At 47.7% G+C, this 27,331-nt stretch overlaps 1 protein-coding gene across 1 annotated transcript; it reads left to right on the top strand.

Moving 5' to 3' along the window:
- Positions 1-331: 331 nt before the first annotated feature.
- Positions 332-27,331, top strand: LOC119458255 (malate dehydrogenase, cytoplasmic-like). The gene is made up of 7 exons (XM_037720082.2): positions 332-433; positions 3,437-3,533; positions 6,000-6,175; positions 10,964-11,086; positions 14,799-14,975; positions 25,815-25,928; positions 27,119-27,331. Exons 2-7 carry the CDS (start codon positions 3,470-3,472, stop codon positions 27,329-27,331), a joined length of 867 nt encoding a protein of 288 aa, XP_037576010.2. The 5' UTR covers positions 332-433; positions 3,437-3,469.

Below are 27,331 nucleotides of genomic sequence, written 5' to 3'. Positions count from 1 at the left end.
GGACTGCCAGAATCACAAAGCTATGGCGTTGCGCTGATGAGCTCGAGGTTACGGGTCCGATCCAGGCCGCGGTAGCCGCATGTCGGTGGGGGTGAAATAAGAAAATAGTCGTGTACTTAAATTTATGCGCACGCTTACAAACCCCCAGGCGGTAAATAGTTGGTAAATAGTATTCCAGGGATGCGGCATTCCTCATAAACAGTTTGGATAAACAAATAAACCCCTATATATATATATATATATATATATATATATATATATATATATATATACTGCTAAGGAGCCAACTCTGTATTACAGCAGCGATTTACTCAATCCTTGGTCTGTGCAGTCTAAGGATCCGATCCGTGTACTGGTAACTGGAGCTGCCGGCCAGCTGGCCTACTCGCTCATACCCATCATTGCCGAGGGCCACGTGTTTGGGGAAGACCAGGTAAGCTGAATGCCATTCGCATTATTCCTTTAGAGATACCAAAATATTGAATATTTCGACCTCGAATCTAGTATATTGCATTCAGATGACTGACTTTTTCAAATATGCGCTTACAAATTGAATGGCTCATTTTTAGCTGTTTTCTTGTGCAGGATTATGAACTATTTTTACGTTCCATATCTTCTATACTGATTCCAACGCTTTCGAAGGCAGCCGTTCGTGTATTCGCCACTTACAGGCCGCTTTATACGCGCGCTGTTGAAACGCAGCAGAAATATTTCGTAATTCTTTCATATATGGCGATGTGAGCACGAGCTAGGAGAAAGGAGAAAGGTGGGACGAGGCCGGTCGGCGCTCGTTTCCTCTATTACGGGGCAGCTGCTAATCGCGCGTCTGAGCACGACGACCTGCGCCCTATCTTGGAGCTAATCTGCGGTGCATACAAAGGCTACGCTCGCCGAAGGCCGATAGCTTCGTGTGCGCTGTGTGTGCACTGCTTTGACGATGCATTTGTGGCGTCGCACACGCACCGCTACAGCATTTTTTATCACAGGCTGCTTTTGCACGCTCTGCACTATCTTATTTCACTGACCACCGTTTTACGAGCTCGCTAGAACTGGCGAGTGGGCAGACCTATCGCCTTCCAACATAGCGCCCGTGTTCCTTTCTTAAAGCGTAAGCTGCTGTGGGGCCACTCCAATAGCCATTTCGGCTGGTGATGTTGTCGGCCGCCGCATATCTCCGTCGCAACTATCGCCAGGAATGAGAACGAAAATGCCCAGTTCCCGCCGGGATCAAACCAGAGCCCTCTGCGCGAAATTCAGCTACTCCACCTCTGAGCCACGCCAGCACTTACTAGTTTTTAGCGGAAACATGCCCTATTGACCCTTTTCGCGGAGCAGTTTGTTCTAGAGAAACAAGATGGCGCTTCCGGCGGCGCGCCATACGTCGCCTCAGCGACCGTGCACGAATACGAAACCATTACCGCATCTACCTTGCTTTTAAGCGATGAGCTGACGGAAATGCAACTGAGTTTTCGCTAACGCTCTGTGCTCCAATCGTGCTGCATTGAATCATGTGGATTTAAGACGTGTGCCGTAGCTGGTGGCAAAAATAGTGACTAGCATATTAAGGAATGTAATGAACATGTGCTGCCAAGTTCGCGCACCGCTGCAGCAACTGTCCATACGTGTTTCCGACCATTGAAGGTGTACGGCTTTCCTCAAGGATACTAAAACTTGCTTATCCACCAGCGTTGTATCGCTAAACTTCAAAAGAAAGCGCTTCAGTCGCGGTACGTCGGCAAGAGTGAGTACCGCCCGTTAAGCAATGACAAAGGGAGTAGCACCGCTTCCTGTCATGGTAGCTTTCGCGCACAGTATTTACACACATCTACCCCAACTGGCACGAAAACTTACGCCCACTCTTTCGGCAACGTGTCAAGAAAAAGTGAATGGGCTCACACTTCAATATATGCGCACTATGTACCCACAATAAGTGACGGTACTACACCGATAGCGCACGAGTGGTTTGTTTCGTGACGGTCCAAAAGAGTAAGCGAGTTACTAGCGATAATACGTCTTTGCTACAAGGCATTACAGTGTACACAACAGCTACGTTTTGAAGCCTTGCGCGCAGAAAGAACAAATCTAACGAAACTGAGCACACCCGCGAGCGATTAGGCAGAAAATAATCAGATAGTGACCGCACCGAGGAACGTTACGGAGTCATAAACGTGACAAGCCGCTGCTTCAAAATATTTGCCAAATAAAGATCGAAGAGAAAAGCACGATAATCCTGATTCAATTCATGAGCGGAAAGTTTGGATAGCTTACAATTACATTTATTGCCTCGCTCTTAGAACAAGCACCATATACGCTGCTCGCGCCATTTAGACATAGCTTAATCAGCTACGTAAGCGCTTTTACGTGTCCTCTGAAGCTGTGGCCAAAGCTTCGTGTCGTCCACACAGTCACCGTCTACGATATCTCCCGGATGCTAAGCAGCACCGGCGTCATACACATCCATTGTAAACACGAAGGCAACGGAGGCAGTTTAGGCAAGCAATGGACGCGTCACCACATGATTAAACATGGCAGTGCCTACGGGATCGCCGCGAAAAGAGTCAATACAGGCGTCCTAGCGCTCAAGGAGTCACGCGATTAGAGTTACTGTATAAACAGTAACTCTACACGCGATGCGAGATGCGCGCCGCGTAGCGGCGATTCGTACACACTTTGCGTTACAGTTGCATATTATTGCACCAGGTGGCACGCCATGTAGCCGTTGCATGTTGCATCGTATTGTGCCACTTGTCACTCGATGTGAGATGCCCGCCGCCAAGCTTCGATAAATGCAAACTTTGCATTGCAGTTGTGTTGTATTCCACCAGGTGTCACGACATGTATCAGTTGCATCGTATCGTGCGACGTATCAAGGGATGCGACATATGGACCGCGTTGTCTCAATACCTCTGTTTACTCTTAAGTACACCTTATGGCGCGTCCTCGCAAGGTACGAACCGCTGCTGAAGAAGTAAATCCAAGAGCTACGCGCGCGGCGGCAACCAGGCAACGTAGGGCTCATCAGACCGCTGTGCAGAGAGCTGTACAAGCCGCAGCTCGCCATCGACGCCGCTCGGACAGTTCAGTTCGTTCTCGTGAAAACGGCGATCTCCTATGGAGCCGCTAATGTAGCTTATATACGCTATGACTAGGCTGCGTGTGCCGCGCAGGCCTGTGGCTTTCATCGGTTCGCGCGTGATACCATACTCTTTAATTTGCTTCTTTTCTTAGTAAGCGAATGTTTACTGCAATTTATTCGGCCGATAGTACTACGAGACTTATTTCTTGTAATTGTGTAACATCTTGCTATCGTTATTATTGCTTAGCCTTTCGCGCGAAAGTGGGACATTTTTGTTTACATAAAAAATTATAGTTTCTCACAAATGTTAGTTGACGGTTTTCAAGTAATTTACCGAGCCGCTGTGTCGGCGTCTTGCAGCCAGTAATCCTCCACCTGCTGGACCTACCGAAGATGATGGGCGTCTTAAACGGCGTTGTCATGGAGCTTGCAGATTGTGCCTTCCCTCTCCTACAGGGTGAGCTTCCCATTCTTCGCACAGGAAAGTCGTGTCAACATATCGGGCAAATTGCAATTTACGGCCCTTTTTTCTTTTTTTTCTTTTTTTCCTGGTGGACATGCGCACGCTGCCGCTACAGGTATCGAAAATGCAGTGAAATGAATGCCGATGCAATTGGCTTCGACTGGAGTTGCAATTGCGGCTTGGAGCACATTTTTTCTATTCCACAGGAGAACTGAACTCCAGCCTCATGTTTTGTCGTCGCCACGATGTTGTTCGGCTGAGCGTGGGAGAGCCGGGTCATTTCCTTGCGGAAGTGGCCGCATATTGATAGAGGCTGAATGAAAACAGACCGCGTGCTGAGCTTTCTGTGGACACCGAAAAGATAACCTGCAAAAGTTCGTTAGGAATCTCGTACTGGGGCGCTTCTCGTATCTGTAGCTGTAGCTTTGAGTCGAAAACACCATCAGTTAATGTTAGTTTTGTTATTAGATGGCAATTTCGCACGGCATTCGTTCTTTATGAAGCTGTATCTCTTACGTTTAATATTTGTTGCTTTCTTGCTATCATCTTAAAGCACATTTTAATTTATTCAAATTAATAATCTTGCTTTTTGGATGTTAAGTGCTAAATAAAAGAAAAAAAGGCAGACTTGAAGTCGTGGCAGCCGGTTTAAGTGCATTATTTATTTCCTGACGCGGCAAACAGATAAAGTGTTTACTCACTGAAGTCAATCCTGTATAACTCTGCGCTCGCGCTGTCGAGAGTCTGCAGCCGAGAGTCAGACGAAGTTGCGTGTGATCGTCGAGAACCATGAATAGACGGCCCAGACGCCGGCCAAGTTCAAAAATTATTAAAGACAGACTTTCGGCTCCGGCGCAAGGGTGCCGTTCAAGATGTAGGGTAAAAACGCTGAGCGGTCGGTTCTGGACGGCTGAGCGCGTGACGTAAGAGGCGAGAGCACATCGGATTGAGAGTTGACATCGTTCATGTAAACTCGACACCATCTCAAACTTACCCCCGTTTTGATAAAACGTTCCTTCACTCAGCCGTCCACCTCAACTCGAGGAAGTGGATGGCAACGCCGCCCATCGACAGATGTGCTCACTGCAGTTCATTGACGCGCCAGGACGATTCTCGAGAATCATAGCGTCTTGTTTAGTCAAGGGGCAGCGCTGTGAAGATTTACGAAAATGGCAAGAAAGAAATAGTCAAGAGGGAAAATCTGTCTGAAAACGCAAAGGGGAGTGTCTTGGATTCTGTGTCCTGAGTTGGCTGCCTGAGGGCCAAAGCATACTGGAGCAAATATGCGCCACAGGACGAGGCATGTGTGTGCTGCAAAAAAAAGGCCCGGTAACAACGGGGCACTTCGTAATGCAATGCAAAGATATTGACCGAGCGAGACCCGTTCACCTACTAGAAGCGTTGGGATTCCAAGAAAATGAAGGATTTACTCGCCAGCTGTCGAGATAAGTAAAGACGTTTAAGGTATTCGGCACAAAAATCGGGGAATAGCTTGATGGACCTGTAGTCGACTATTATAAGCGCAAGTAATGGTACACTATAGTGGCATAGGGTTTAAATACGAAACTTAAGGTGGAGGTCAGATAGGCGAAAGGCTATATGGCTATAGATGTAGCAAAACTTGATTAAATCAAGCAGGCTAGGTTGTCCCCTCCCTGTTTCAAGGGGATGCCAATAAGCATCGTCATCCTTGTACTCGGTTGAGTAGAAGAAAAGCTTCGAGTGTAGGGTCCTTTGAGAATACGAGGGGGGTCAGTGTTTCTACTTTACCCTCGATGACCGTTGGCCATTTCTTCTGTAGAAGGGCCCCGCTTGACAGCAAAGCCACTGACGCGACGGTTTTCGTGTGGCCGCGGAGTGGTCGGTATTAAACGTAAATCAAAGAACAGCCAGTAAACGCAGCCTGCGTCGCAGCCCCGAAATCGCTTTGGAACGTAATTATCAGTGTTTATGAAACAAAAGTCCCGCTGCGTACATCTCAATCGGATAGACAACGACTTCCTCCCGCTCCTTATTTCAGTCAGTAACTAGCGCAATATCTGGTTTCTCACGTAGCGTTTTACAGTAGGTCCTCGTTGGAGGTGAGTTAGGAGGGGCCAAATCCACAAGCACTTTATGGATATCGAGTCCAGCACTTTCTGGTTAACAATGATTTTAGTATCTGCTATGATTACCACGCTGGTGCAGCAGGGTTCTTTTTTTATGATTTCAAAGACAAACACGAATTTCTCCGTACAAACGAAGCACGTAGTGAATAATATGAAAAGGCTCGGGTAAAACGAAGCCTTCGCGAAGTGTTGCATAGATATTGGGCGGTGGCAAAGCTGACTACTAGTAGTTTTGACGTCTGTGAGAACTCAAGTACTCAGCTTTTCTGTCTGGAGTATGAGTTGCTCGGATCTGCATACACCTTGACTGGGTGCGGGTTCTTTAGTTATTTTATTTTTCACTCCGACACAGAGGTGATTGCCACAGATGAAGAGAAGACTGCATTCACCGATATCGACGTGGCCTTCCTAGTGGGCTCATTGCCTCGGAAGCCCGGCATGGAGCGCAAAGATCTGCTGACCGCCAACGCCAAGATCTACCAGAGCAACGGACGTGCTCTCGATCAGTATGCCAAGAAGTCTGTCAAGGTGGGAAACCATTAGAAACGTCAGTGGTTTCGGCACTCACTGATCTAAAGCACGCGGTTCAACCATCTGAGTGACTACAGTGAACTGCAAAATTTGACTCACTCACGTTCTGCATGCGTTTAAAAAGGTAACGTTAAACACATTTCCAGGAAACCTGTCGTCGTTGTTGAAGCGTACAATGTTGGCTAATACTCCAATGAAGCTCGTAAATTCAGTGTTCTGCAAGACTGGTTCTATTTTCCAATGTCCTTTGAAAATGTTCATACGTATGAACATTTTAAAAGGATATTGGAAAATTGTGGACTACATGAGAAAGTTTGAACATTATTGATGAAACTTTCTCATGTCGTCTACAATTTTCTCCAAACTTATAAACTTTCTTGAATGCTTTGTTTTCGGTCCAACATACCAAACTCTACAATTTCCAGCCATGTTGTGCGTTTTCTTTTATTGTTCTAACAGGCCAAAAATTTGTGTAACTAACGCCGATATCATGCAGTTTCCTCCAATCGTATGCCAAGTTTGCCCGGAATCTCCTGCTTGTTCCTCCTATTCCGTATAGTTTCCTCCAATCTTTTGCAAATCTGGGTCTTCCTCACTCAAATCATCTTCAATGTCTGAATTCCAGACCACGTCAAATGTTCTTCAATGTACTATGCCTTCTTCCAACCTCCGTTTTAAGGCATGCGGTCTTGCTGAATTTCCGCTTGGGATCCGGTCAGCCAATACATTTTAGATATCTATGTTCCTACTAAATTTGTGACCACCAGATATCGCACAAGCCAAACAATAAGCAATTTGCTCCTCGCTGAGGCCATTTAGCCAACATTTGAACTTCACACAACTTAAAGACTACATTATATGAATAATATCTGTAATATTCCCTGCACTGAAAAAATGACGATTAACGCCAATGACGCCGTTATTTCGCAGTGTCTCCAACTCTACCAGATTGGAAGTAACACCGAACACTTGACTCTCACAGCTGTCAGACTGTTTAGTCATTAATAAAGTTGCATCGACTATTAAAAAGACGCATTACACAATAAGTAGAGCGAAAAATGTTCAAATTAGCGGTAGTTTAATTTTTTGTGTTTAGCGCAGAAATTTCAAGAGAGAACGAACAGGATACACACGGGAGCACTGTCTGCTGTCCGTTGTATATTGAAAATTCTGCGCTAAACACTATAAAAGCTGTCGTACCAACATGGATGCAGCTCAACGTTCTAAATCTTTCCTTTGGTAATGACAGAATCCAGCATATGACTTCTGCCACGTTTTCTTGTTTTTTTTTATTTTTATCAACATCAATATATTTCATGGAACGAACACGTTAATTGCCTTAAGCTCAAATTGCATCGTGGAAATGGTTCACTCCGGTATGTTATAAATTTCATGCTTGACAAATTCAAAGAAAGATGTTTGTGTGTAACTTATACAATCTCATCTTGTGTACTGTTTACTTGTGCGAGGAACGACGACTACAGATCTCAACAGCCTAATCCCTTGCAAAAGAAATCCATCAATGCACTGGAAAATCTGGGTTACAACAAAAGCACGAAGTTATAACCGCAGAAAGTCAAGCTACTAACGCTAGAATAAATTGTATAAATCAAAGCTCGCACAGTACACGTGGCCAGACTTTTCTGGAGCATTGCAACTAACAAACCTGAAGAACATTACTGAATCCCACTAATTAGGACTAACCATGGAATTCAAAGTTTAACGTACCAAATTTCACACTTCCTTAGCAAAAATAAGAATTTAGTGAAGCAGATTGATGAGGCCACTTTGACTGCAAATAAAATGCCTGACGAAGGAGAGTTACCTTCTTTAGGTTAAATATCAGTTTTCTTTGTTACGTTTTGCTTACAGTATATCAGGTCTTATACGTTTTCTTTGCTGGCGTGTTATCAGTTATTATAGTGACATTTTTGGTGCTTTCAAGTTCAATCGAAGCACTGCGTCGGAATAACCTGTTTTGTTTTTACATACCCTGCTTTCATTTGGGCTTAACTGTGGCGCACAGGAGTCAGGACCCTAGACAGGAGCCATGAGCACCTATAGTCCTGTATCATTTTTTGTTGCTTAGATGCAGGAAAATCAAGAACTGTTGAACAAAAAATTTAAAAATAAAGGCGGAGTTGACGCGCTTCTGTCGCTGCGGGGTTTCAGTGTGGAGCATGCGGAAAGCATGGCGCTAGCCGATTTCCTATAGTTCATCTGAATAGCCACAGCAAAATATATATATATATATATATATAAAGAGAGAGAGATAGCTAAATTGTTCCCAGGCGTCTTCAGACTTTTATTCAGGGATGACAACGATATGACTATTGAACAGCAATCTTTAGCGATAACAGTATTTATGCCGATGTTGGAGAAGAACCCGCAACAGCAGAAAAACACTACTAGTACTACTACATCAAAGCGGTCCTTTCCACGGTTACCGTCCGGCATTCAACCTCCGAATAAACCGGTAGGGGATTAAGATTCTTGAAACAATAATGAAAAAAAAACGTTACCGTCATCTTGCTGAAAACAAGGGATTTCCCCAACTGCCATCTGAAGAATGTAGGAAAAAATTCATCGACGATTACGACACTCTCTAATGCGCATTTTAAGCGCAGCTGTTTAGGTGTTTCGAATTCGCGATATATTTTGGCAAAGAATTTCATTCTGAACCACAGGGTCCTCTCGGCGGCGGTGCTGAGCTTCTGCTCAGGCAGCTCGTTTAGCAGCAGCGGAGATGAACCATTTCCACCGGTTGTGTCGCTCATTGTTCACGAGTAACGCGTGGTTCGCGCGGAGCGCATTCTCGAGCGGTGGCAACGAAGTCGAAGTAGCGCATGCGCAGCGGGTCCGGAGCCCACGCAGTGGGTCCGGAGCACTTCGTTTCCATATATGGTATCGGTGGACACGCTCGCCGCATGCTTGGTCGCCGCCATGGAGCACGTCTCGTGCGGCACTCCGCTTTCGTCCTCACCCTTCCGCCATACTCTCCTCTTCCGTTTTCCTTCTCGCCCTCTCTTCGCTATCGCCGTCTTTCATCCTTCGCTGTGCTCGTTTGCTCGGTAACGCCGAGGGACGCAGACGCTCAAGCAGGAACGCGCGCCGAAGAGGTGCGCTCTAAAAATGTGTCCCCTCCGTGCCAATAAATTTTCATGAAGTAAAGGTCAACTTATCAAAAGAACTAGACCTAAGCCAACTTTTGGTTAAAAAAAATCAAGCAGTACCAACGCACATCTTGGAATCTAAGATTGCAAGAAGACGTTGATCAAATGCGATAAGTTTGTCCGTTTCGTTCCTGCCTGTCTGGTGCAAAAAAGAAAATGGCGCCCGCGCATGCCCTCTCGCGCACACGGGATACGCAAAATGACAAAAGCGGCGATCATCTGTCAGAACTCGTTGACGTTGGCACAACGGAAGTATACGTGCGATTGTAACATACTAGTTAGATCATCGGGCTGCTGTCCTGGGTGACCAGGTTCTATCCTATCATCGGGCACGTAATTCAAATTTCTTTATGCGTGAGCTATTCGGTGAGACAGCAGCAGCGCCCAGGAGCCACGGTAAGGAAAGTCAGGTAGGCTTCACAAAGAAAGCGTCCGTTTGAAATAGAAAGAGATAAGTCTTGAGAAGTGGAAAGAAGAGGGAGTTTCAAAGGCATACTATGCAATTCACGATCGTCTCCCGTTAACTAAGCTTAACCAATGTGCACTTAAAGAGGGTCGATTTTTATATATGGCATTTTGAAACTAGTAAGCTGATCGTGGCAAATTTCAGAATTCCGCTAGTGCGATTGTAGCCACCTTTGGTAAATGCTTGCAGCTCAAAAATGCATTGTCTGTCAAAAGTATATACGACTTCTTGACCTGAAGTTGTTAATTTCATGTGATCGCTTCATCTTAGATGTATAGGTCAAGGCATAAAAAACGCCTTTACATTACAAATCGGGGGATCCTGTAATAGTTAGCAGGATCAACACGAACCTACATGCTTTGTAAGTGTCGTGAAAAAATGTGCTCTCCTTACGTTCAAACGCTTTCTTGGAAAGCGTGTAGGCCGTTTGTTGAATGAAACTCACCCAGCAGCTCTGCAATTTGCCGCGGAAGGAACGATTGAATGTGGATGATGGATTGGACTATGGCGATGAGGAAATGAAAGGAAAAAATAGAACCAATGCATAAGAAAATTTAACCCAGTAAGAGGAGGAGTGCGCAGTCCAGGCACACCAGTGGCTATAGCCGCTTCACAATGGCTGCAGTTTGTCTTCACGATGGCGTCAATTTGTCAGTTTCTGCTCAGTGCATCCTCTCCTTAGTGCACTATCCCAACTTCGTGGCTAAACACGTTGCTTGAGATAAGACAAAGAACGGTTTAGGAAGAAAAATCAACGCAAACAAAGTCAAGCCGACAAGTTTTCTACGCGTGTCCTGCGCTCGCGGGCATGTATATCCTTCACGATGGCAGCGGGAAACCAGTGTGTGCACAGGGTTGTCAGCATTATGCAAGAGGTCTATAGGAATCTACAGCTGGCACAAGCTTTGCGGCGCAGTTAAAACGTTATTTGACAAATGAATATTGCAGCGAAATACACCAGAAAGCTGCATATCGGAGCTGGACGCTGATGCACCTTTCTTTTCTTGTTTTGTACACATCAAGGACGCACACTGAACTCCAGCGTAAATACTTAATTTTACGTGAGAAACGATGGTGGAAAATACACGCGACCGGAAGTTTTGTGGAATAACAAACACACTTCTCGTGTACGGATGGTTTGCACAGGTTCTGGTGGTGGGTAACCCGGCGAATACGAATGCGCTGATCTGCTCCAAGTACGCGCCGTCTATTCCCACGGCGAACATCTCAGCCATGACGCGTCTCGACCACAACAGGGCCCAGGCACAGGTCTGTTTGCACTTGCGGTATTCTGGTGTTTACCTTTCTGGGAAAGTTGAAGTACCCGATTGAGATTTAGGTGCTAATGTGTTCAATGGAAATCCGGGAGGAGGAGGAAGCATCACGAAAAGGAGAGTTAGCGCATTCCGAAATGAAGCGTCAAGATCACGTCAAGAACAAAACGTTTTTCTTGTAACTTCAAGCCAATGTATAGCAATTTACGGACGCTTGAGGCGCGTTTGTTCCCGTATCTGCGATGCATGCGCGGCCCGTGCGCGGAATGGTCAGACGGTCTTGAGAATAGCGACAGACGCGCAGTTCGTTTGCCTGAAAAAACGTCGAAGCGAAAGGGACGCACCACCACGCTTTACTTAAGGATGATTTAAGCTCGAGCCGCACGCCGCACCGCCTGCCTGCCGCACGCGTGCGGCCCTGCTAAAAACCACACTGCCGTGCAGATTTCGGTTTACACTGCCTGTGCGGACACAGTCCGAGGAGGAACACCTTCCGAGGAAGTCCAGCGCCATGCTACACCTTGCTATCGCTTTCAAAGCTTCGCCCTTAGGGCAACACTGCCTGTATTTCTGTTTCATATGGCGCGCTATAAACCCACCCTGCTAATGTGTGCTCCACTGGCTTGCTCGCTCGCAAATTAAACGCTCATTCGGTTCAGTCTTTCGGTAATAAATCCACTGCCGCCATACCGCATGTTAGCCTCCTAGTTAGCTTCAATGGTTATAGTTGAGCGACTGCGCAGGAAAGGTAGTGGTGGCGGGTTTCCTCACGGGACCAAGGCGAGCATCGAAGGTATCTTTCTGAGGAGCCCACAATTGGTCTCCTTTGCCGCCATGACTGCTTTTTTTATTGCTATAGTATATATATTGACACTCGAGACCCATTCGCGACGTCGTCATTGCTGCCGCCATGCTGTTACAGTATTGATGGCGCACGTGCGGCCCACGCATGTAGGCTTAGAAAGCCCCCAGAGACGCGAGAGAAGCGCAGTGTGTTTGGCCTCAAAAAAAAATGATCAGGGGTGCTATTGTGGACATTGTGAAATTCCGCTTTTATTTTAAATGTTTGCAATGGCAGCACTATGAGCCAATCAGAGAGGCCGTAGAAGCCCTCTGACCTCTCTGATTGGCTCAAAAGGCAGCTATGACACGATTTGGCAATATGGCGGAATTTGACAATGTCGAATTCGACGCTGAGCGTTGCAGCCGCAGGACAGCTGCTGGAATGAGCGTTGTGCGCAAACTCCTACTGTGCAGCTGTCTGCACATTACAACGAAGTGTATACACTGGTCTGAGTAAAACGAACAGAACACTTCAAGCTTCAAAAGCTGACGATTTTTCTTCTGTCTCATCTGGTGCACCATTGTTGCGGAGAGACACCTGCGACGCCGCCGCTTCCTCATAACGCCAGCGCAGAGGGCCTGATAGAGATTTTAGGAGCGAAGCTCCTTATAGCGGCACCCGTTCCGTCCCCGTCGTAGTAGTAGTAGTGTGTAACCAGTCTGAGAAAAATGAGAAAAAAAATTCCGAAGTTGTGTCCGTAGCGCGGAATCGAACCAGGGACCCCAATCGAACCAGGGACCCCTCGCTTTCGAGCGCGCGGCGTTAGCCCACTACGCCACGAAGCGCACACAGACACACGCACCACGATGGCAATAAATACCCAACATTAACGAAAGGCCGCGTTTCTAGCGCGTTTCTAACGCGTTTGTGCTAGCGCGTTACGGCCCGTGTAAGAAGCTGGTGTAAGACGCTGTGGCCTCTCCGCCTTACCTTCAACGCGTTTCGAACGCGCTGCCCAAGGCGGTGGCAAGTCAAGTTCAAGTCGAGGAGCGTTTATGAATACGGGGGGTATACTCTCTCAGCAGTCATGTGATGGCGTCGGCAAACGCGGTGCACGTTCCGGCATGTGTAAATGGCTGCGTAAGACGCTGTGGCCGCTCCCCCTTACTAGAGAGTACGGCACGTTTCTAACGCGTTTGTGCTAGCGTTCCCTTAAGCGGGAGATCCGATGATTCCCTCCGGAGCTTCGCCCACTCATCATCATTCACCCCGTGGACATGCTGTGATTTTTTAGCGTGTCCCGTGTTACCGTAAACGCAAGCGGACTGGGCGTTTTACCGGATGAGCGGAAGCGCAAACTTGAACGGCCTGCACGGTGCGGCCACCTGGTGGCGCAGAGCTCAACCAGACAAACACAGAGCTAATATTGCAGCAAACAGGTGTGTCGTACGCTGATGGTGTAAGTTTTCGGCAGTGGCGTTAACCTGTTCACGATTACGCCACTGCCGAAAATTTACACCATCAGCGACGTCGAATACGCTTGGTAACTGCAGCTGTGTGTTTTGTCTGGTTGACCTTTGCGCCACCAGGTGACCGCACCGTGCAGGACGTTCACGTTTGCGCCTCCGCTCCCCCGCTGTTCCGCCCGATCTTCCATCGTGTAGCGGAATGCCGGACACGCTAAAACTCTAATTTGTAGCGTGTACGGTATTCTGTCAAACGCGGGCAGTTTGTGTGGATTACCGGCTGGGCGGAGGCGTAAATGTCAGCGGCTCCACTCCAGCCGCTCACGTTTACGCCTCCGTTCAGTCGGTAATCCACCCCAAACCGGCCATGTTTCCGCGAATAACGGAGGCGCTAAATCTTTATCGCCGTTAAAATAAACTTCAATGGATGCTGCGAAGTGTGGCTGTAGACTGTGCAGCATAATGGATGCACTGACGTCTCCGCGTGTCCCGTTGCCACTGTCTATGATGATTTCTCTGCAATGTGATATCAGTTTGCGCTGTTTTCTAAAATGATGTTTTCATCAACTACCCGATCACGAGAACATAATTTTAGTTAGTATACGAGAGGGAAAGTAAGTAATGAGGCAGAAGTGGTCGCGCTGTGTGTGTAAAGCGAAGATGAATACGTCGCACCGGCGGCACCAGGACGTCCTTAAATCTGCCACCTGTGCAGTGCGGCACGTTTAATGTGGCCCGCATCGTGGTGGTCAGCTCGAACAGCTGTTGTCGCGGTGCGTGCGCATAAGTGCGCTGCGTTCGAGCGCTCTTTCGTTTGGCGAAGGCCCAAACTCTGCACGCTCTTTTCAGTGTAAAGAGTGAGCGAATCTAAGACGCAAGCTTTGCAGTTTATCGAGAGACCTAGTTCGGCATGGGTGGCGAAGCTTTCCTGCTAATTTCGCATTCTGGAAACTTACGTTACATATTTTGCACTCAAGATGTGCGCGAGGTGACTGCTGCTTAGCTTAGCCGTGGTTCTTGCAGTAAGTTGCCCATCGCTTCTCTCGTAAAGAAAAGAAAGGAGAAAAAAAAAGAAACCGAAGGATATGCTTACAATAAAAACACACGTTTGCACACCATGTGCAGGTTTGGCCTGTGGTGCATGGCCTGATCGTAACTGGTTACTCTCCGCTATCATCGTATCACCACTATGACCGCTGTGTAAACTAATGAGAGAGGAAAAATGTGGTGCTGTGTAAACTAATGTCAACTCACCTTTTGCGAGAGTCCGAGCCCACTTCGTAAGTTCCTCTATAGCAGAAGTATGTATATCCTGCATTTTACCTGGTCAAAACTGTGTTTGCCTCTGAACTGTGCATTTACTTCAGACACTGATATGTGATAGAATTGCTTCGATAATTCTACAGTTAGCAGTGTCTCTTTAACAAGACATCAGTTCCTTGGCGACGCTGCTGCAGATTGCCCTAAAGCTGAAGGTGTCAAGTGCTGACGTGCGGAACGTGATCATCTGGGGCAACCACTCGTCCACCCAATTACCGGACATCAGTCACGCCTTCGTGACTCTGGGTGGCCGGAACGTCAGAGTCACCGATGCCATCAATGACGACGGCTACACCCAGAGCGAGTTCCTCACCGTACGTGACACTGTTTTCACAGACGCCATCTTATACATCAGCTGCCCGGTATCAGTACGAGTGGAACACACTCAGTTGTCGGGCGACTGGCAGTGCTCGATTGTTGATTTTTACAGCGAAGCGAAGCGTTCTGGCGGATCGCGTCCGCGGACAAAACGACGACGCGTGCAACAACCATTTTCGGCGGCGGATATATATCGGTTTACGCATAGTGCCTTAGCACAGATGTCAAAACAGATGATGGATGGCCCATTGTTATACTCCTCGCCACTGCCGATCTCTCTTTCCAAGTGTCGCGATACTCGGCGGCGGCACTTCCTACTAATCATTGTGCAAATCCTTTCCACCAATCTTTGTGTCTCATGACGTAGAGATCGCGCTAGCGCTGTCATCAGCAGTTGCCCTTTGGACTCGCTCTAGGACGGATACTCGTTTAACCGGATATTCCTGGATCCTGACGTCAGGATCCTGAAGATGCCGTGCAGTGTGCCGCGGCTACCAACGCTGTGGCTCATACGCTAGTCTATGATGATGGAACGGACTTGGCGCAGCAAACGCACCACTTTGCCATCGCGCCGGGCGATGGCAAAGTGGTGCGTTTTCAGTGGTGCAAGTGGTGCAGTTTTCAGTTGAGGTGGACTACTTTCTCTGGAGCTTTTCATAAGTGCATTGCCTGCACTTGTGGCTCAACCATGCTAACTCGTAAACGCATACGAGCTTCCTGCGATATTAGTATTTTAGTAGTGACGGCATTGTTCATACTGTTTTATACTTGTCGCATTGGGAGGAAGGCATGACAGTGATGCACTCGGGAATGCTTAAAACTGGTGACCATCAAATACTTCTCAGTTAAGAAGCACTTGCTAGCTTGGTGGTTGCTTTCGATCACACTGATACGTAAACTGAAGTAGTAGATGCGATAGAAATGAGGTTACTTCTGAGGTATGCTTCCGCAACTTTATTTTTAAGGCAAAGCTTTCTTCGCCTGCTCTCTAGTTGCTGTTGATGTTTATTTGTTGAAAACGGGCACGATCTCTTCTCTTGGTATGTAGCGATTGGAAAGGAAGGGCCCAGGGGGGAGAAAAGGGGTACTAGAACATGGCAGGTTAAAGTGCCCTGGCTCTTTGACGAACATGCTGAAGACGCTCAATATAGTCAATAATCATATTATATAAATTCACTAAAGCAGACCGATCATAGTCACAGCTTCGCTGGCTTCCATATTCACAGCAGCGGAAGGGTTCTGAATTTTTGTTGAAAAAATCAACGCGTGCCACAATCAGTAAAATTAACGTTATTCGGCGCCCTTAATTAATTGGGAACCGTATTATAGGGTCGCCATCTGCGCATGATGTGTGGAGAGACTACGCCCTCCAAGTTACATTATAAGGTAACGAAGTCAATTAGAGGATCAGAACTGTCTTAACGGGCGTAAATCATCAACTGGGGTCATATTTCGGACTGCTACCATACTCCGACCTTCACATAGGTAGACGAACGCACCTATGAGACTTAGCCCTAATTAGTGAGAGAGTGGGCGTGAATCTCATTATGAGCGAGCACAAATAAGTAGAGGGTGTGAGTCCTAATGTAAGTGCCGAAATTAATCCGCGTAGGTTTGTTTGTCTGAGTGGAGTGAGTGAGACCTGTATATTGAAGCTTGTGTGCACATGCAGAAATTTTGTACATTGCCCTTCGGCTAACTGTCAAACTTCACCGCATTGTACCTATATATATATATATATATATATATATATATATATATATATATATATATATCAGTGAAGTAAAGAGTAACCGGAGCCGGCACAGAAGTAGTTCAAAAAATAGAAGCACGTAGGAAAAGCATAACAAGACTTTACTGACGTTTCGGCCGGGGTCCGGCCTTCATCAAGAGTGCGTGTACAAGCATACAGAGCTCAATTTATACCTTTTTGCCGTAAGGGTGAAAAGAGACCAGAAAAAAATAAATAAATACAAAGTAAAAAAAAGAATACAACGAACACGTAAATGGAAAACTGCGCTTGCACAGAGTGGAATTATTAAAAAAAGTGAATACAACAAGGCTGTGAAAACAAGCTCCTAAATCGTGAGTAGCCCATGACCACAGGTGTGCACAGATTTCGTGTCGTCGTGGATGTCAACACGTGCAATGACTCATGTCAAAGTCATCCAAACGATGGGCATGTACAAGGGTACAAAGTTGGGCGTGCATGGAGTGGGATTATTGAAAATGTATTAACAAAGAGCATGCGGGCATCATGACAGGATTTAGTGCGTCGTGAGTGTCTACACATCTGCTGGCTCATGTCAAGGTATATCACAAACGACGGGCCATGTACAGTGGTGCTATACAGGCGTAAAAAGTGTCTACACATCTGATGGCTCATGTCAAGGTATATCAAAAACGACGGGCATGTACAGTGGTGCTATACAGGCGTAAAAAGTTGGGCGTGCATGGAGTGGGATTATTGAAAACGTATTAACAAAAAGCATGCGGGCGTGGCTGACGGGATTTAGTGGCGTCGTGAGTGTCGACACATCTGATGGCTCATGTCAAGGTACATCAAAAGCGACAGGCATGTACAGTGGTGCCATAAAGGGGTACAAAGCTGCGTGTACATACAGTGGCATTGTGAAAAACATATTAACAAAAGAGATGCGAGCGGTCGCTGCTGCCAGTATTTATAGCAGTAAGTAGTTCCACTTACTTTTTTCGCAAAACGCTCTTTTATGCATTGAAGCACAAAAGTAACTGGGACGCCCATATATATATATATATATATATATATATATTTCAGGAGACAACCCGAACGTTAACAGCTTGCATTTGGCAACGTAGAGAGGCTACATCCTTTTTATTAACACGTGTATTTACGGCACGTAGTCCGTAACGTCATTGTTGCGTTATAGCAGAATTTCGGTTTAGAATTAATCTACTGTTGTAACGCCGCAAGAAAGTTAGGAACAAGTGCTGTAAATGCGAATGTTGTGTTGTTAGAAGAGCGTGCCGTTTTACGTTGCCAACTGAAAGCTGTTGAAATTCGGGCGGCCTTTTGAAATACTATTTTTAGAAATGATGCCAATTTAGAAATGATGCAATTGCTCGTTATTTGCGGTGAAGCTCGACAGATCGCCGCAGGGGCAATGTCGAAAACTCCTGGATATGGGCCTGCGTGAATTTAAATAAGTCTGACTCATATGCGACGCTCATTGTTTTTGAATCCGAAGAGTACATACCTGGCTGAGCTCACATGATCCCGAGTGATTCTGACTGTGTCACTGTATAAAATTATATATATATATATATATATATATATATATATAAAGCACCGTTTAATAAATTGTGCAAGCTCTTTCATACGTGACAACCGCTTACCTTCAAATACTAAACGGTTCCCCACTTTCACACACGCCCCTGGACACTGACATACAAATATGCCCGTCCTGGTGACGTTCATGACTTATACGGGGTGACCATTATTAAGTTGTACGAAATTTTTAAACAGTCGCCTCTCGCAGATAATAGTTATAGACCTTCATCTGGATTATTCAGAGAGGCAGACATTGCTCGCACGAGAAATCAAAACAGATATTCCACTAATTAACATACGTTCACTAATTAACTTCCTAATTATTTACTTTACGACACATATTGCAATTTACTCATTGTAACCGGTGAACTTGCAAGGCGTACACAATTATAATGAATTTCCAAAATCACATCAGTGTTGAGATATGCGCCGTGGAACTCGCCATAAAAGTGCACTGTTGTTCCACTTACTTTTTTCGCAAAACGCTCTTTTATGCATTGAAGCACAAAAGTAACTGGGACGCCCATATATTTCACTCCAGTTTCCAAAATAATATCTCGGAACTGGTGTTATCCTGGAAATTCATTTCAAGTAGATACACCTTGCAAACTCGTGGGTTAGAATTAGTAAATTGCAATATGTGCCGTAAAGTAATTAATTATTAAGTTAATTAGTGAATTTCCATGACTTAGTTGAACATCTGTTTCGATTTCGCGTGCTAGCAATGTGTGTCTCTTCTGATTTTCCAGCTCAAGGGCAATAATGATGCCATCTGCCAAAGGCGATTTTTCTAAAATTCAGTAAAACTTGAATATGATAACCCCATATATGACTTTTAATCTAGCAGCCGTCTTTACCGTGGGCTGGTGATTTCGCGTCCTGGTGTGTTAATATTCGGTGTCCAGCGAGTTTCAGCCTGCAAGTCTGAGTAAGCCGATGACCCCGTCTTTTACTTAGGTCATGTTTCCGTCAGCTTATGTCAGCCCATGACTTTGTGAGTGGCCTGGAGTATGAACCCGTGAATCTGTCACTTTTAGCAAATTGGTGATTCCTTGAATTTTATGAGTCATTGCTTTAGCAGTATCTGTATGATATATATATATATATATATATATATATATATATATATATATATGTAAGCGAAAAAAGGGAACCGATAGACCCGATTTATTAATCATATAATAAGAAAGCCACCACACAATTCCACCAAGGACAACATAGGGGCAATTACTTGTACTTACTAATTGAATTAAAGCAATGATAATCTAATGTAAACGAAAATGGATGAAAAGAAAGTCAGGCAAGTTTGCACTCGGTCGCGCAAAGCTTAGGCGCAGCGAAGCTTACTGGCTGCTACTGCTAGGTATGAACTTGGTTGCTGCTAGGTCATAACTTGGTTTAACTTAACTAGGAATGTAGGAAGGTATTCTCGAGCGATCATTTTTGGAGGTTCCTTCCCTTTCGCGACATTTCGCGTGAATAGCGCTGGACGCGTGGGCGCCTGCGAGCGACAGCGCTCCTGGCATGCCACAAACGTAGACAGGCTAACCAAGTTTGATACAGTGTCAAGAACGCTGTCGCTTACCGACGCCGAACGCGTTGGCGACATTTCGTGTGACTAGCACTGGACGCGTCGGCACCTACGAGCGACAGCATTCCTGGCATGCCACAAACGCAGGCAGGCTAACCAAGGTTCGCACAGTGCCAAGAACGCTGCTGTTTGCCGACGCCGAACGCGATTGGAGGCTAGCCGCTCGATATTAATCGGCCAGCTTCACTGTGTCTTGAGCTTTGCGCGGCCTAGTGCAAGCAGCCGATAACTCGCCACGAGCTCTCAGCTGCTCTGGGCCGCGCGAAGCGACGTAGTGCACCGGGGTTGGATGGTATCACATTCCAAATGCTACGGAACCTGGCTCACCCGGAGACGGACCGGCTGCTGGACTACTTCAACGACATCTGGCAGTCTGGCTGCCTTCCAGAGGCATGGCTGATGGCTTTCGTTGTCCCGGTCTTGAAATCAAGAAAGTTTGCCATGGCGCTCACCTCCTACAGGCCTGTCTCCCTCACCTCGGCGGCCTGCAAGGTGTTGGAGTCTGAGCGTTGGCGAGCCTCGAGTGGATAGCACGAGCTCTCGACTTCTTCCCAGAACAGCAGAATGGATTCCGTCGTCACCGGTGCCCTGCTGACTCCATCGCAGACGCAGCGTCATCCCTGGAGGACGCGAGGCTCTGGCGAAGTGGCACTCCTTGTGCTTCTTGATGTGGAAAGCACTCTTGATGGCTTGCCTTACCCGGTCATTGAGCGCTCTCTAGACGATCTTGGGGCTACGGGATGTGTCCGGCGTTTCGCCACGGCCTTTCTCACAGGGCGTTCCATTTGTGTAAGAGTGGAAAATGCTGTGAGCTCCCCACGGGCGGTCTATTCCGGAGTGCCTCAAGGATCCGTCCTGAGATCCTTTCTTTTCAACTTGGTGCTGGCGTCTCTCCCTTCTGCCATTCCAACAGACCTCGGGAATCGTGTCTACATTTCCGTACATGCCAATGATGTAGCTCTGTTGACGCGGGGTCCCACTAGAAGCCTTCCAGCCGTGCGGTCCTGGTTGCAGCGTGCTCGGGACGAAGTTGTTTCCTACTTCCTAGCAGTGGGCCTCTCTGTATCGTCCACGAAGACAGAGGCCCTTCTCGTCCATCCCAGCGTGGCCTTACGCCGTCGAGCTGCTCCGATGGTGCTGGGCGGAAACCACATACCATGGAAGCGGGCGGTGACCTACTTGGGCCTGCAGATAGACCAGCGGCTCTCGTGTGCGGTAGCGGTCAATGCGCTCTTTGCTGAAGTGCTGAAGGTCCAAAAGGCGGTTGGCCGTCTGCTCCTCCATGGCAGAGGATGCACACCACAATGGGGCCTACGTCTATACGCTGCCGCGTCTTCGTCAAGGCTTCTGTATGCACTCCCCCTCGTGGCCCTCCCACGGGCTCGTGTAGACCGCCTGGAGCTCCAGCACCGTAAAGCCATCCGGATGATTCTTGGTTTGCCAGGGACCTCGCACATCGCTGCCACCCTAGCCGAGGCAAAGGCTTGGCCGCTGTCCCTGCTGCTGCTCCAACGTGGCCTCCATCACGTTGACAGGCTACATCACGCCCCGGGGAGCGCGGCTCTGTTGTCGAGGTTGCGAAGCCGACCTCACTCGCTCATGGGCAGCTTGTGTCAGCTCTACGAGGACGTTGTTGGTCGCCCACCCACGCTAGCCGTCCCGCCACCTCCTCCGCACCATCAGTCATTGGAGGTCTGTACTACAATGGAGGGCATCACGAAAAGGCGATCCCCAACCTGCGCCTTGTTCCAGACGTCGGCATTCCTGCTGAAGGACCGACTGGACGGACATCTGGACATCTACATTGACGGCTCCGTCCATGCAGACTCCGGATCTGCCACAGCCTCCTGCGTGATCCCTGCCCTCCAGCGCTCGGAAGTGTGCCGGCTGCCTTTCGCAGCTAGCTCCACCGCCGCTGAGGTGGCCGGCCTCCATCTGGCTGCGCACCTGCTGGCGGAGGACCCCCCGGATTCTCCGGCTGTGATCCTCTGCGACTCGCGAACGGCGTTCCTGGCTCTTCATCGACCGGAGACCGCCCGCCTTGGCGTGGCCCTGCTGGCGATAAAGCTTCGTGCCCTTGTTACGAGTGGCTTGAAGCTGTCGCTGCAGTGGCTCCCCTCTCACGTCGGCGTCCAAGACAACGAGGAGGCTGACGCCCAGGCAAAGGCAGCACACCATGCTCCTGTACCATTCAGGACCGCTGTAACTTCCTTTGACTACGCAAGGCACACGTTGCAGGGGCACCTAACGGCGCTCCACCCGGATCGGCGCGTCGCCAGCGGTCGCCCTCCCCTTCCACTTCCTGATCGCGGCCTCACAAGACAGGAGTGGTCTCGCCTGCTGCGCCTCCGGATCGGCTGCTCCTGGACGGCTTCCCGGAAGTACAGCAAAGGCCTGGCGCCAACCCCGGCCTGCTCAGCGTGCGGAGAGGAGGAAACAATCGAACATCTACTTTGTTTCTGCCCTGCCTTCTCCAAAGAAAGGGCTTCACTTTACACGTCATTCCGACGCCTAGGACACCCTACGGACTCTGCATCGCAGCTGGTCTTTCCCGGTCGGCACCACGGCTCCGCCTTCAGGCACCTTCTCACATTCCTGGAGGACACGGGGCTGTCGTGCAAATTGTGAATGCGGCGCCTGGCTACGCCTGCCGGTCAAGGACTGTGTAATCGATCTACCTTCACCCTCTTTTCTTTCTTGTTTACATCCCCCGCCCCTTCCCCAAGGCGCTTAGTCGTGCTCCCTAAAAGGCTGCAGAAAATAGCGCCTCTTCCTCTTCACAACCACAATCTCTTTCAGTGCAAGTTTTCGCCTTTTTTTTTCTCCTGGCTCAGCGCGCCGCGGAGAGAAGAACGACAGGTGTCGGGAAGGCAGGGAACTGGTGAGGAAGAGCCCGCGTGCGCACGCACGCGGTCTCCTCCTCCTCTTTTGGGTTGTCATGGCTACCACGGCTACGCACCACAAATTATGGCTGGCTTAAACAGCTTCACTGTTAAAACAACTGGCCGCAGGTGGGGAACGATCCCACGTCTTCGAATTACGCGTGCCGTGCTCTTACCATTGAGCTACCACGGCGCCGTTTTCCCATCCACTTTCTGGGGTATTTATGTTTTTTTGGTTTTTTTTTTACAACTAGAACTAACCCTAGGAGTGTCAGCCAGCACCACCGCTCACAAACCTAGGCGGCGGACGTGGAACATCCTTTCTGCCGCAGGCGTCACGAGTACGTGATCTTTTTGGGTGAAGGTAACTAGTCAATAAACCACAAGTACCGCAGGAAGTGGATGGGAAAACGGAGCCGCGGTAGCTCAATGGTAAGAGCATCGCACGCTTGATGCGAAGACGTGATATCGTTCCCCACCGGCGGCAAGTAGTTTTTTCATCAATTTTCATTTGCATTAATTTACCATTTCTTTATTTCAATTAGTAAGTACAAATAATTTCTCCTATGTTGTCCTTGGTGTCATTGTTGGCTTCTTATGATATATTTCACTCCGACATTGTGTCGCGCGGCAACCTCGGGCGAATAAAAAATATAGGCTAAATTTACCTGAGCCAGCGATTATGAATGAGTGAGTCAGATTCCGAGTCAGCATGTAGTCTGATCTTGGAAAGTCATTGTCCAGGTGAGCCAGGCTTATTCTGACTTTAGTTAGTCTAAGGAGTCCAACGCTAAATAAAAATTGGTAGTGTGGGTGAGTTCTGTTTATTTCACAGACTCTAACTGGGAAATGTCACGCAACGACAATCCCCGCTTTGGGGGCATCACTCAGCACCCTGAGTGTCTGCTACCTGCCTTGCCGATAAGCTTGGCGTTTACGGGAAAACAAACGATGCTGACGACAGGAGCGCTCATTCACAATCCCATTGATGATTATCTGCCCTTGCGCTGTGTTTGACATCACCGCATATGCTTTCAGCACAACCTCGCTAGCCAAAGGTTACCTGGACAGCGCAAGGAAAGGTATAACAGGATTATTGGCAGGCGTTCTTCTAGTACAAAAGTGCAAAGTACAAAATTTTGATGGTTTGGTGGCCTGGCCGTTCTGCTTAAACACTAAGATGGCTGGCGTCTTCTCAGAGCAACGTTCTAACAAAATAACTTAGTGGTTGTTTTAATGCATGTTCACTAAAAAAACGCTGCCCTTGACCATGAACGGCGCTGGCTAATACTCCCGGGTTAATCTTGTACACATACGGAAATGCCCAGTAAGCGGAAGGATGGGCACAGTGGTAGATTAATTAGTAGAGCACCGGACGCGCAAAACGGGATATCTGGGGTTGACTGTCACCTGCAGCAAGTTATCTTTTTGTCCGCTTTCCCGATTCCCTTTACCTTATTATCTGTGCATTTCGTTCAAACGTTACAAATTAACTCCCCGGTGCTTTGTCTGGCTTCATTATCTGTTACTTCGTATGGCTGTTACTAACGAACAACGGAGCCCCTCGGAACCCCTTACTCATCAAGGTTGAAGACTGGGCGTGTTGGTGTAGCATATCTCTAGAGGTTGGAATGCGCAATATTTTAGACGAGACACAGATAAAGAACACACACGACAGAGCAATCTGTCGTGTGTGTTCTTTATCTGTGCCTCGTCTAAAACACACACGACAGAGTGCTCTGTCGTGTGTGTTCTTACTCATCTTTCTCGTAAAATGCAGTTGGGAACTCCCAGGCAATACCGTCAAGCAGGCAGATTTGTCGTGCTGTTATCTCTTTAGCGACGCTCGCAGTAAGTACAGATGCAGAAAGCCGGACGGTCCCATATTTCATACGCTTGGTGCGCGGGTTTTTTGTGTGCACCTACGCATTGTGCGTTCGCATGTTTCTTCCTGATGACAGGCTATCCGATCAAAATGTTCGAACTGCTACCTTGTTTCGTGTTCACCCGTAAAAAAATCGTATACGCAAACCCTAAGTACGTGGTTTCAGCAAGCCACGTGTAATCCAGATTCGTTTTCGCCAGCACTAGCATGAACCAGGTCTTAACCAAGAGATCGAAATTAGCCTCGAAGATTGCGGGTCGCTTACGCCAACTCGGAGACTCTCTGCGCTCCCACTTCCTCTCTTTCCGTTGTTCCTCTACTCTTCTAATCGAATGCATTTACCTGAACCTTGCTCAGGGTCAAGGCAGTCGGCGCACCCTGGTGCATGCGAGTTGACCGGACTCAAATGGCAGTTCACCCGAGCAACCCGACCTTTGCAGTTCATGCAAACTCTGCTTATATATCGATTACAATTAAAACAGTGCGCGTCGTTAAGCGTCTTTCTTAGCATGTGTGGGGCTGTCACTTAACCTGCTGACAATTCTTCGGCGCTTTTTTTACAGCGAAGCTGTCTATGGCTAGGGTGCCATAGATTTTTCGTGTGTGTCAACAGATCTGCGTGTGGAAAAACTGAGCTCCCGAACTTAATTCAAAATAGCTTCATTCTGTACAAAAGCTTGTACGTCTCATCACTTAGACATGCATTTTCAGTAGAATAATTATCAATAGGCAGCATTTTCAAAATCAGTGGATTTTCAGGTAGTTAATAAAGGTTTCTCAAAGATCTGCGACCCGCGTCGGCCATGTGTACGCTCGCGACCACCCTCTCTTTGTCGTTGTTCCAAGCGCTTGCGTAAGTCGTTTCCTTCCGCTCTCCCGGCGTGGCGGTCCCGTCGAGCGTGTCTAGTTTCCTCCGCCTCCCCGAGGCGGCAGCAGTCTTCCACGCGAATGTTTGCCGCCGGTCAAGACGGCCGATCAAAATAAGTGTGTGTGCGTGTCTTTCTTCGGGAGGACCGCCGTCGCCACTCAAGAGAAACTAAATTTGCACATACCGTTGATCTAAATTCTGTGTCACCTATATGCTGTGTGGTAAACTGCTTCACTGGTAATCCGCCTTCACAGCAGTGTAATGGTGCGTGATTTTTTTGTTTTACTCCTCGCCTGCAGACTGTGCAGAAGCGTGGTGGTGCTGTGATTGCGGCGCGCAAGCTCTCCAGCGCCATGTCGGCCGCTAAAGCGGCGGCCGACCACATGCACGACTGGTGGCATGGTATCCCTCAGGTCAGTACCATCTTCTGTTCACTGTATGTTTGTCGATATCGTTTGAACAAAAGGATCTTATAAATGCGTGCTACTGCAGTACTTAACAGCCTGCAGGTACCGACTCCTCTGCTTCTGCATTCGTTAATTATCGCGGAATTGACGGGTAATCCGATACATGCACGTACAGGTTTCAAATTGACATATTGCCAGGGCAGGTCAGTAAGTGTACGTGCAAGTTAGTAAGTCAAGCTTGCACGTGCTGCTTACGTTTCCACTCTTCCTCCTTAGTATACGGCTTGGCAGTTTAGCACTGGTGTTAAGCCAGTGCGCGAAATGTTTAGAACGGTTCGGATTTGATTGATTCTTTTACTTCCTATACCGCACTTTTTATTATTTTCTTTGGAACGAAGCTATCATTAAATATATTACCTTTGGTAGCTACTTGCATTCAGTCGCAGTGCTTAGATTGATACTTAAAAAGGCATCGCTAATCAACTATTTCATTGTTAACTTCCGGGTACATGTTGAAATTGTGGTTTCAAGCCGCGCACTATGAAAGTCGCGTTCATTTCGCATAAATCCTCAGCCTAGAATCACTTTCAATGTATTCATCCCAAGCAGATGCTGCAATATACACTGGCGCTCCACTTAGTTTTGTCCCACACAGCGCAAGCAAAATTTGGGGGGAAGTATTGACTGCAACATCAAAGTAGCGTGGGGCCAATGTTGCCAGCGCGGCTCTCGTACCAGTTTCTAAGCTACACTAGCTTACCCGTAAATTTAAATCGTTCTAACGAGATAATTAACGGAGAAGCTGATCAGGCTCAAGGATTAAACAAAGTAATATTCGCCTCAGCGCCTAGAGTTTCAGCGTTGTAGTACACGGTGGTGAATCCGTGATTTAAGTGAACCCTTCGGGAAAGCGTTAAGGGTCATGCAAAGTAGCCGTTGTTCCAAAAAAAGAAAGAAACAGTCTCGGCTGCTATCCCCGTTAAATAATTGTACATAAACTTGAGGCAACTTAGCTCTTTCTTGACGCTTCATTTGTCGGCGACGTGTGGATTCTTTCTGCCTCGGAAATGCAGTCGTTCCAAAATACGGCTCTGGGTGAAACTTCTGGCGTAAAAATGAATTACCTAAGGAGGTTTTGATTTTGAGGGCTGGTTCTGAAAGATATTGATTGGTGCGGGGAACTAATGCATTCGCAGGGCCATTGGGTGTCTATGGCGGTGCTGAGTGACGGCTCGTATGGATCGCCAGCCGACGTGATGTTCAGCTACCCTGTGCATATCGACTCGCAGCGGCGCTGGCGCATCGTGGACGGACTGTCCATGTCGGACTTTGTCCGGCAGAAGATCCAGGTCACTGGCCAGGAACTCGTCGAGGAGCGAAACGAAGCCCTGGCTTTCTGCAAGAACTGA

This window comes from Dermacentor silvarum, chromosome 7 (assembly GCF_013339745.2).
Source record: "Dermacentor silvarum isolate Dsil-2018 chromosome 7, BIME_Dsil_1.4, whole genome shotgun sequence".
Classification (NCBI taxonomy): domain Eukaryota; kingdom Metazoa; phylum Arthropoda; class Arachnida; order Ixodida; family Ixodidae; genus Dermacentor; species Dermacentor silvarum.
Note: the sequence above shows the minus strand (reverse complement) of the source record. Positions and strands in the feature narration are given on the sequence as shown.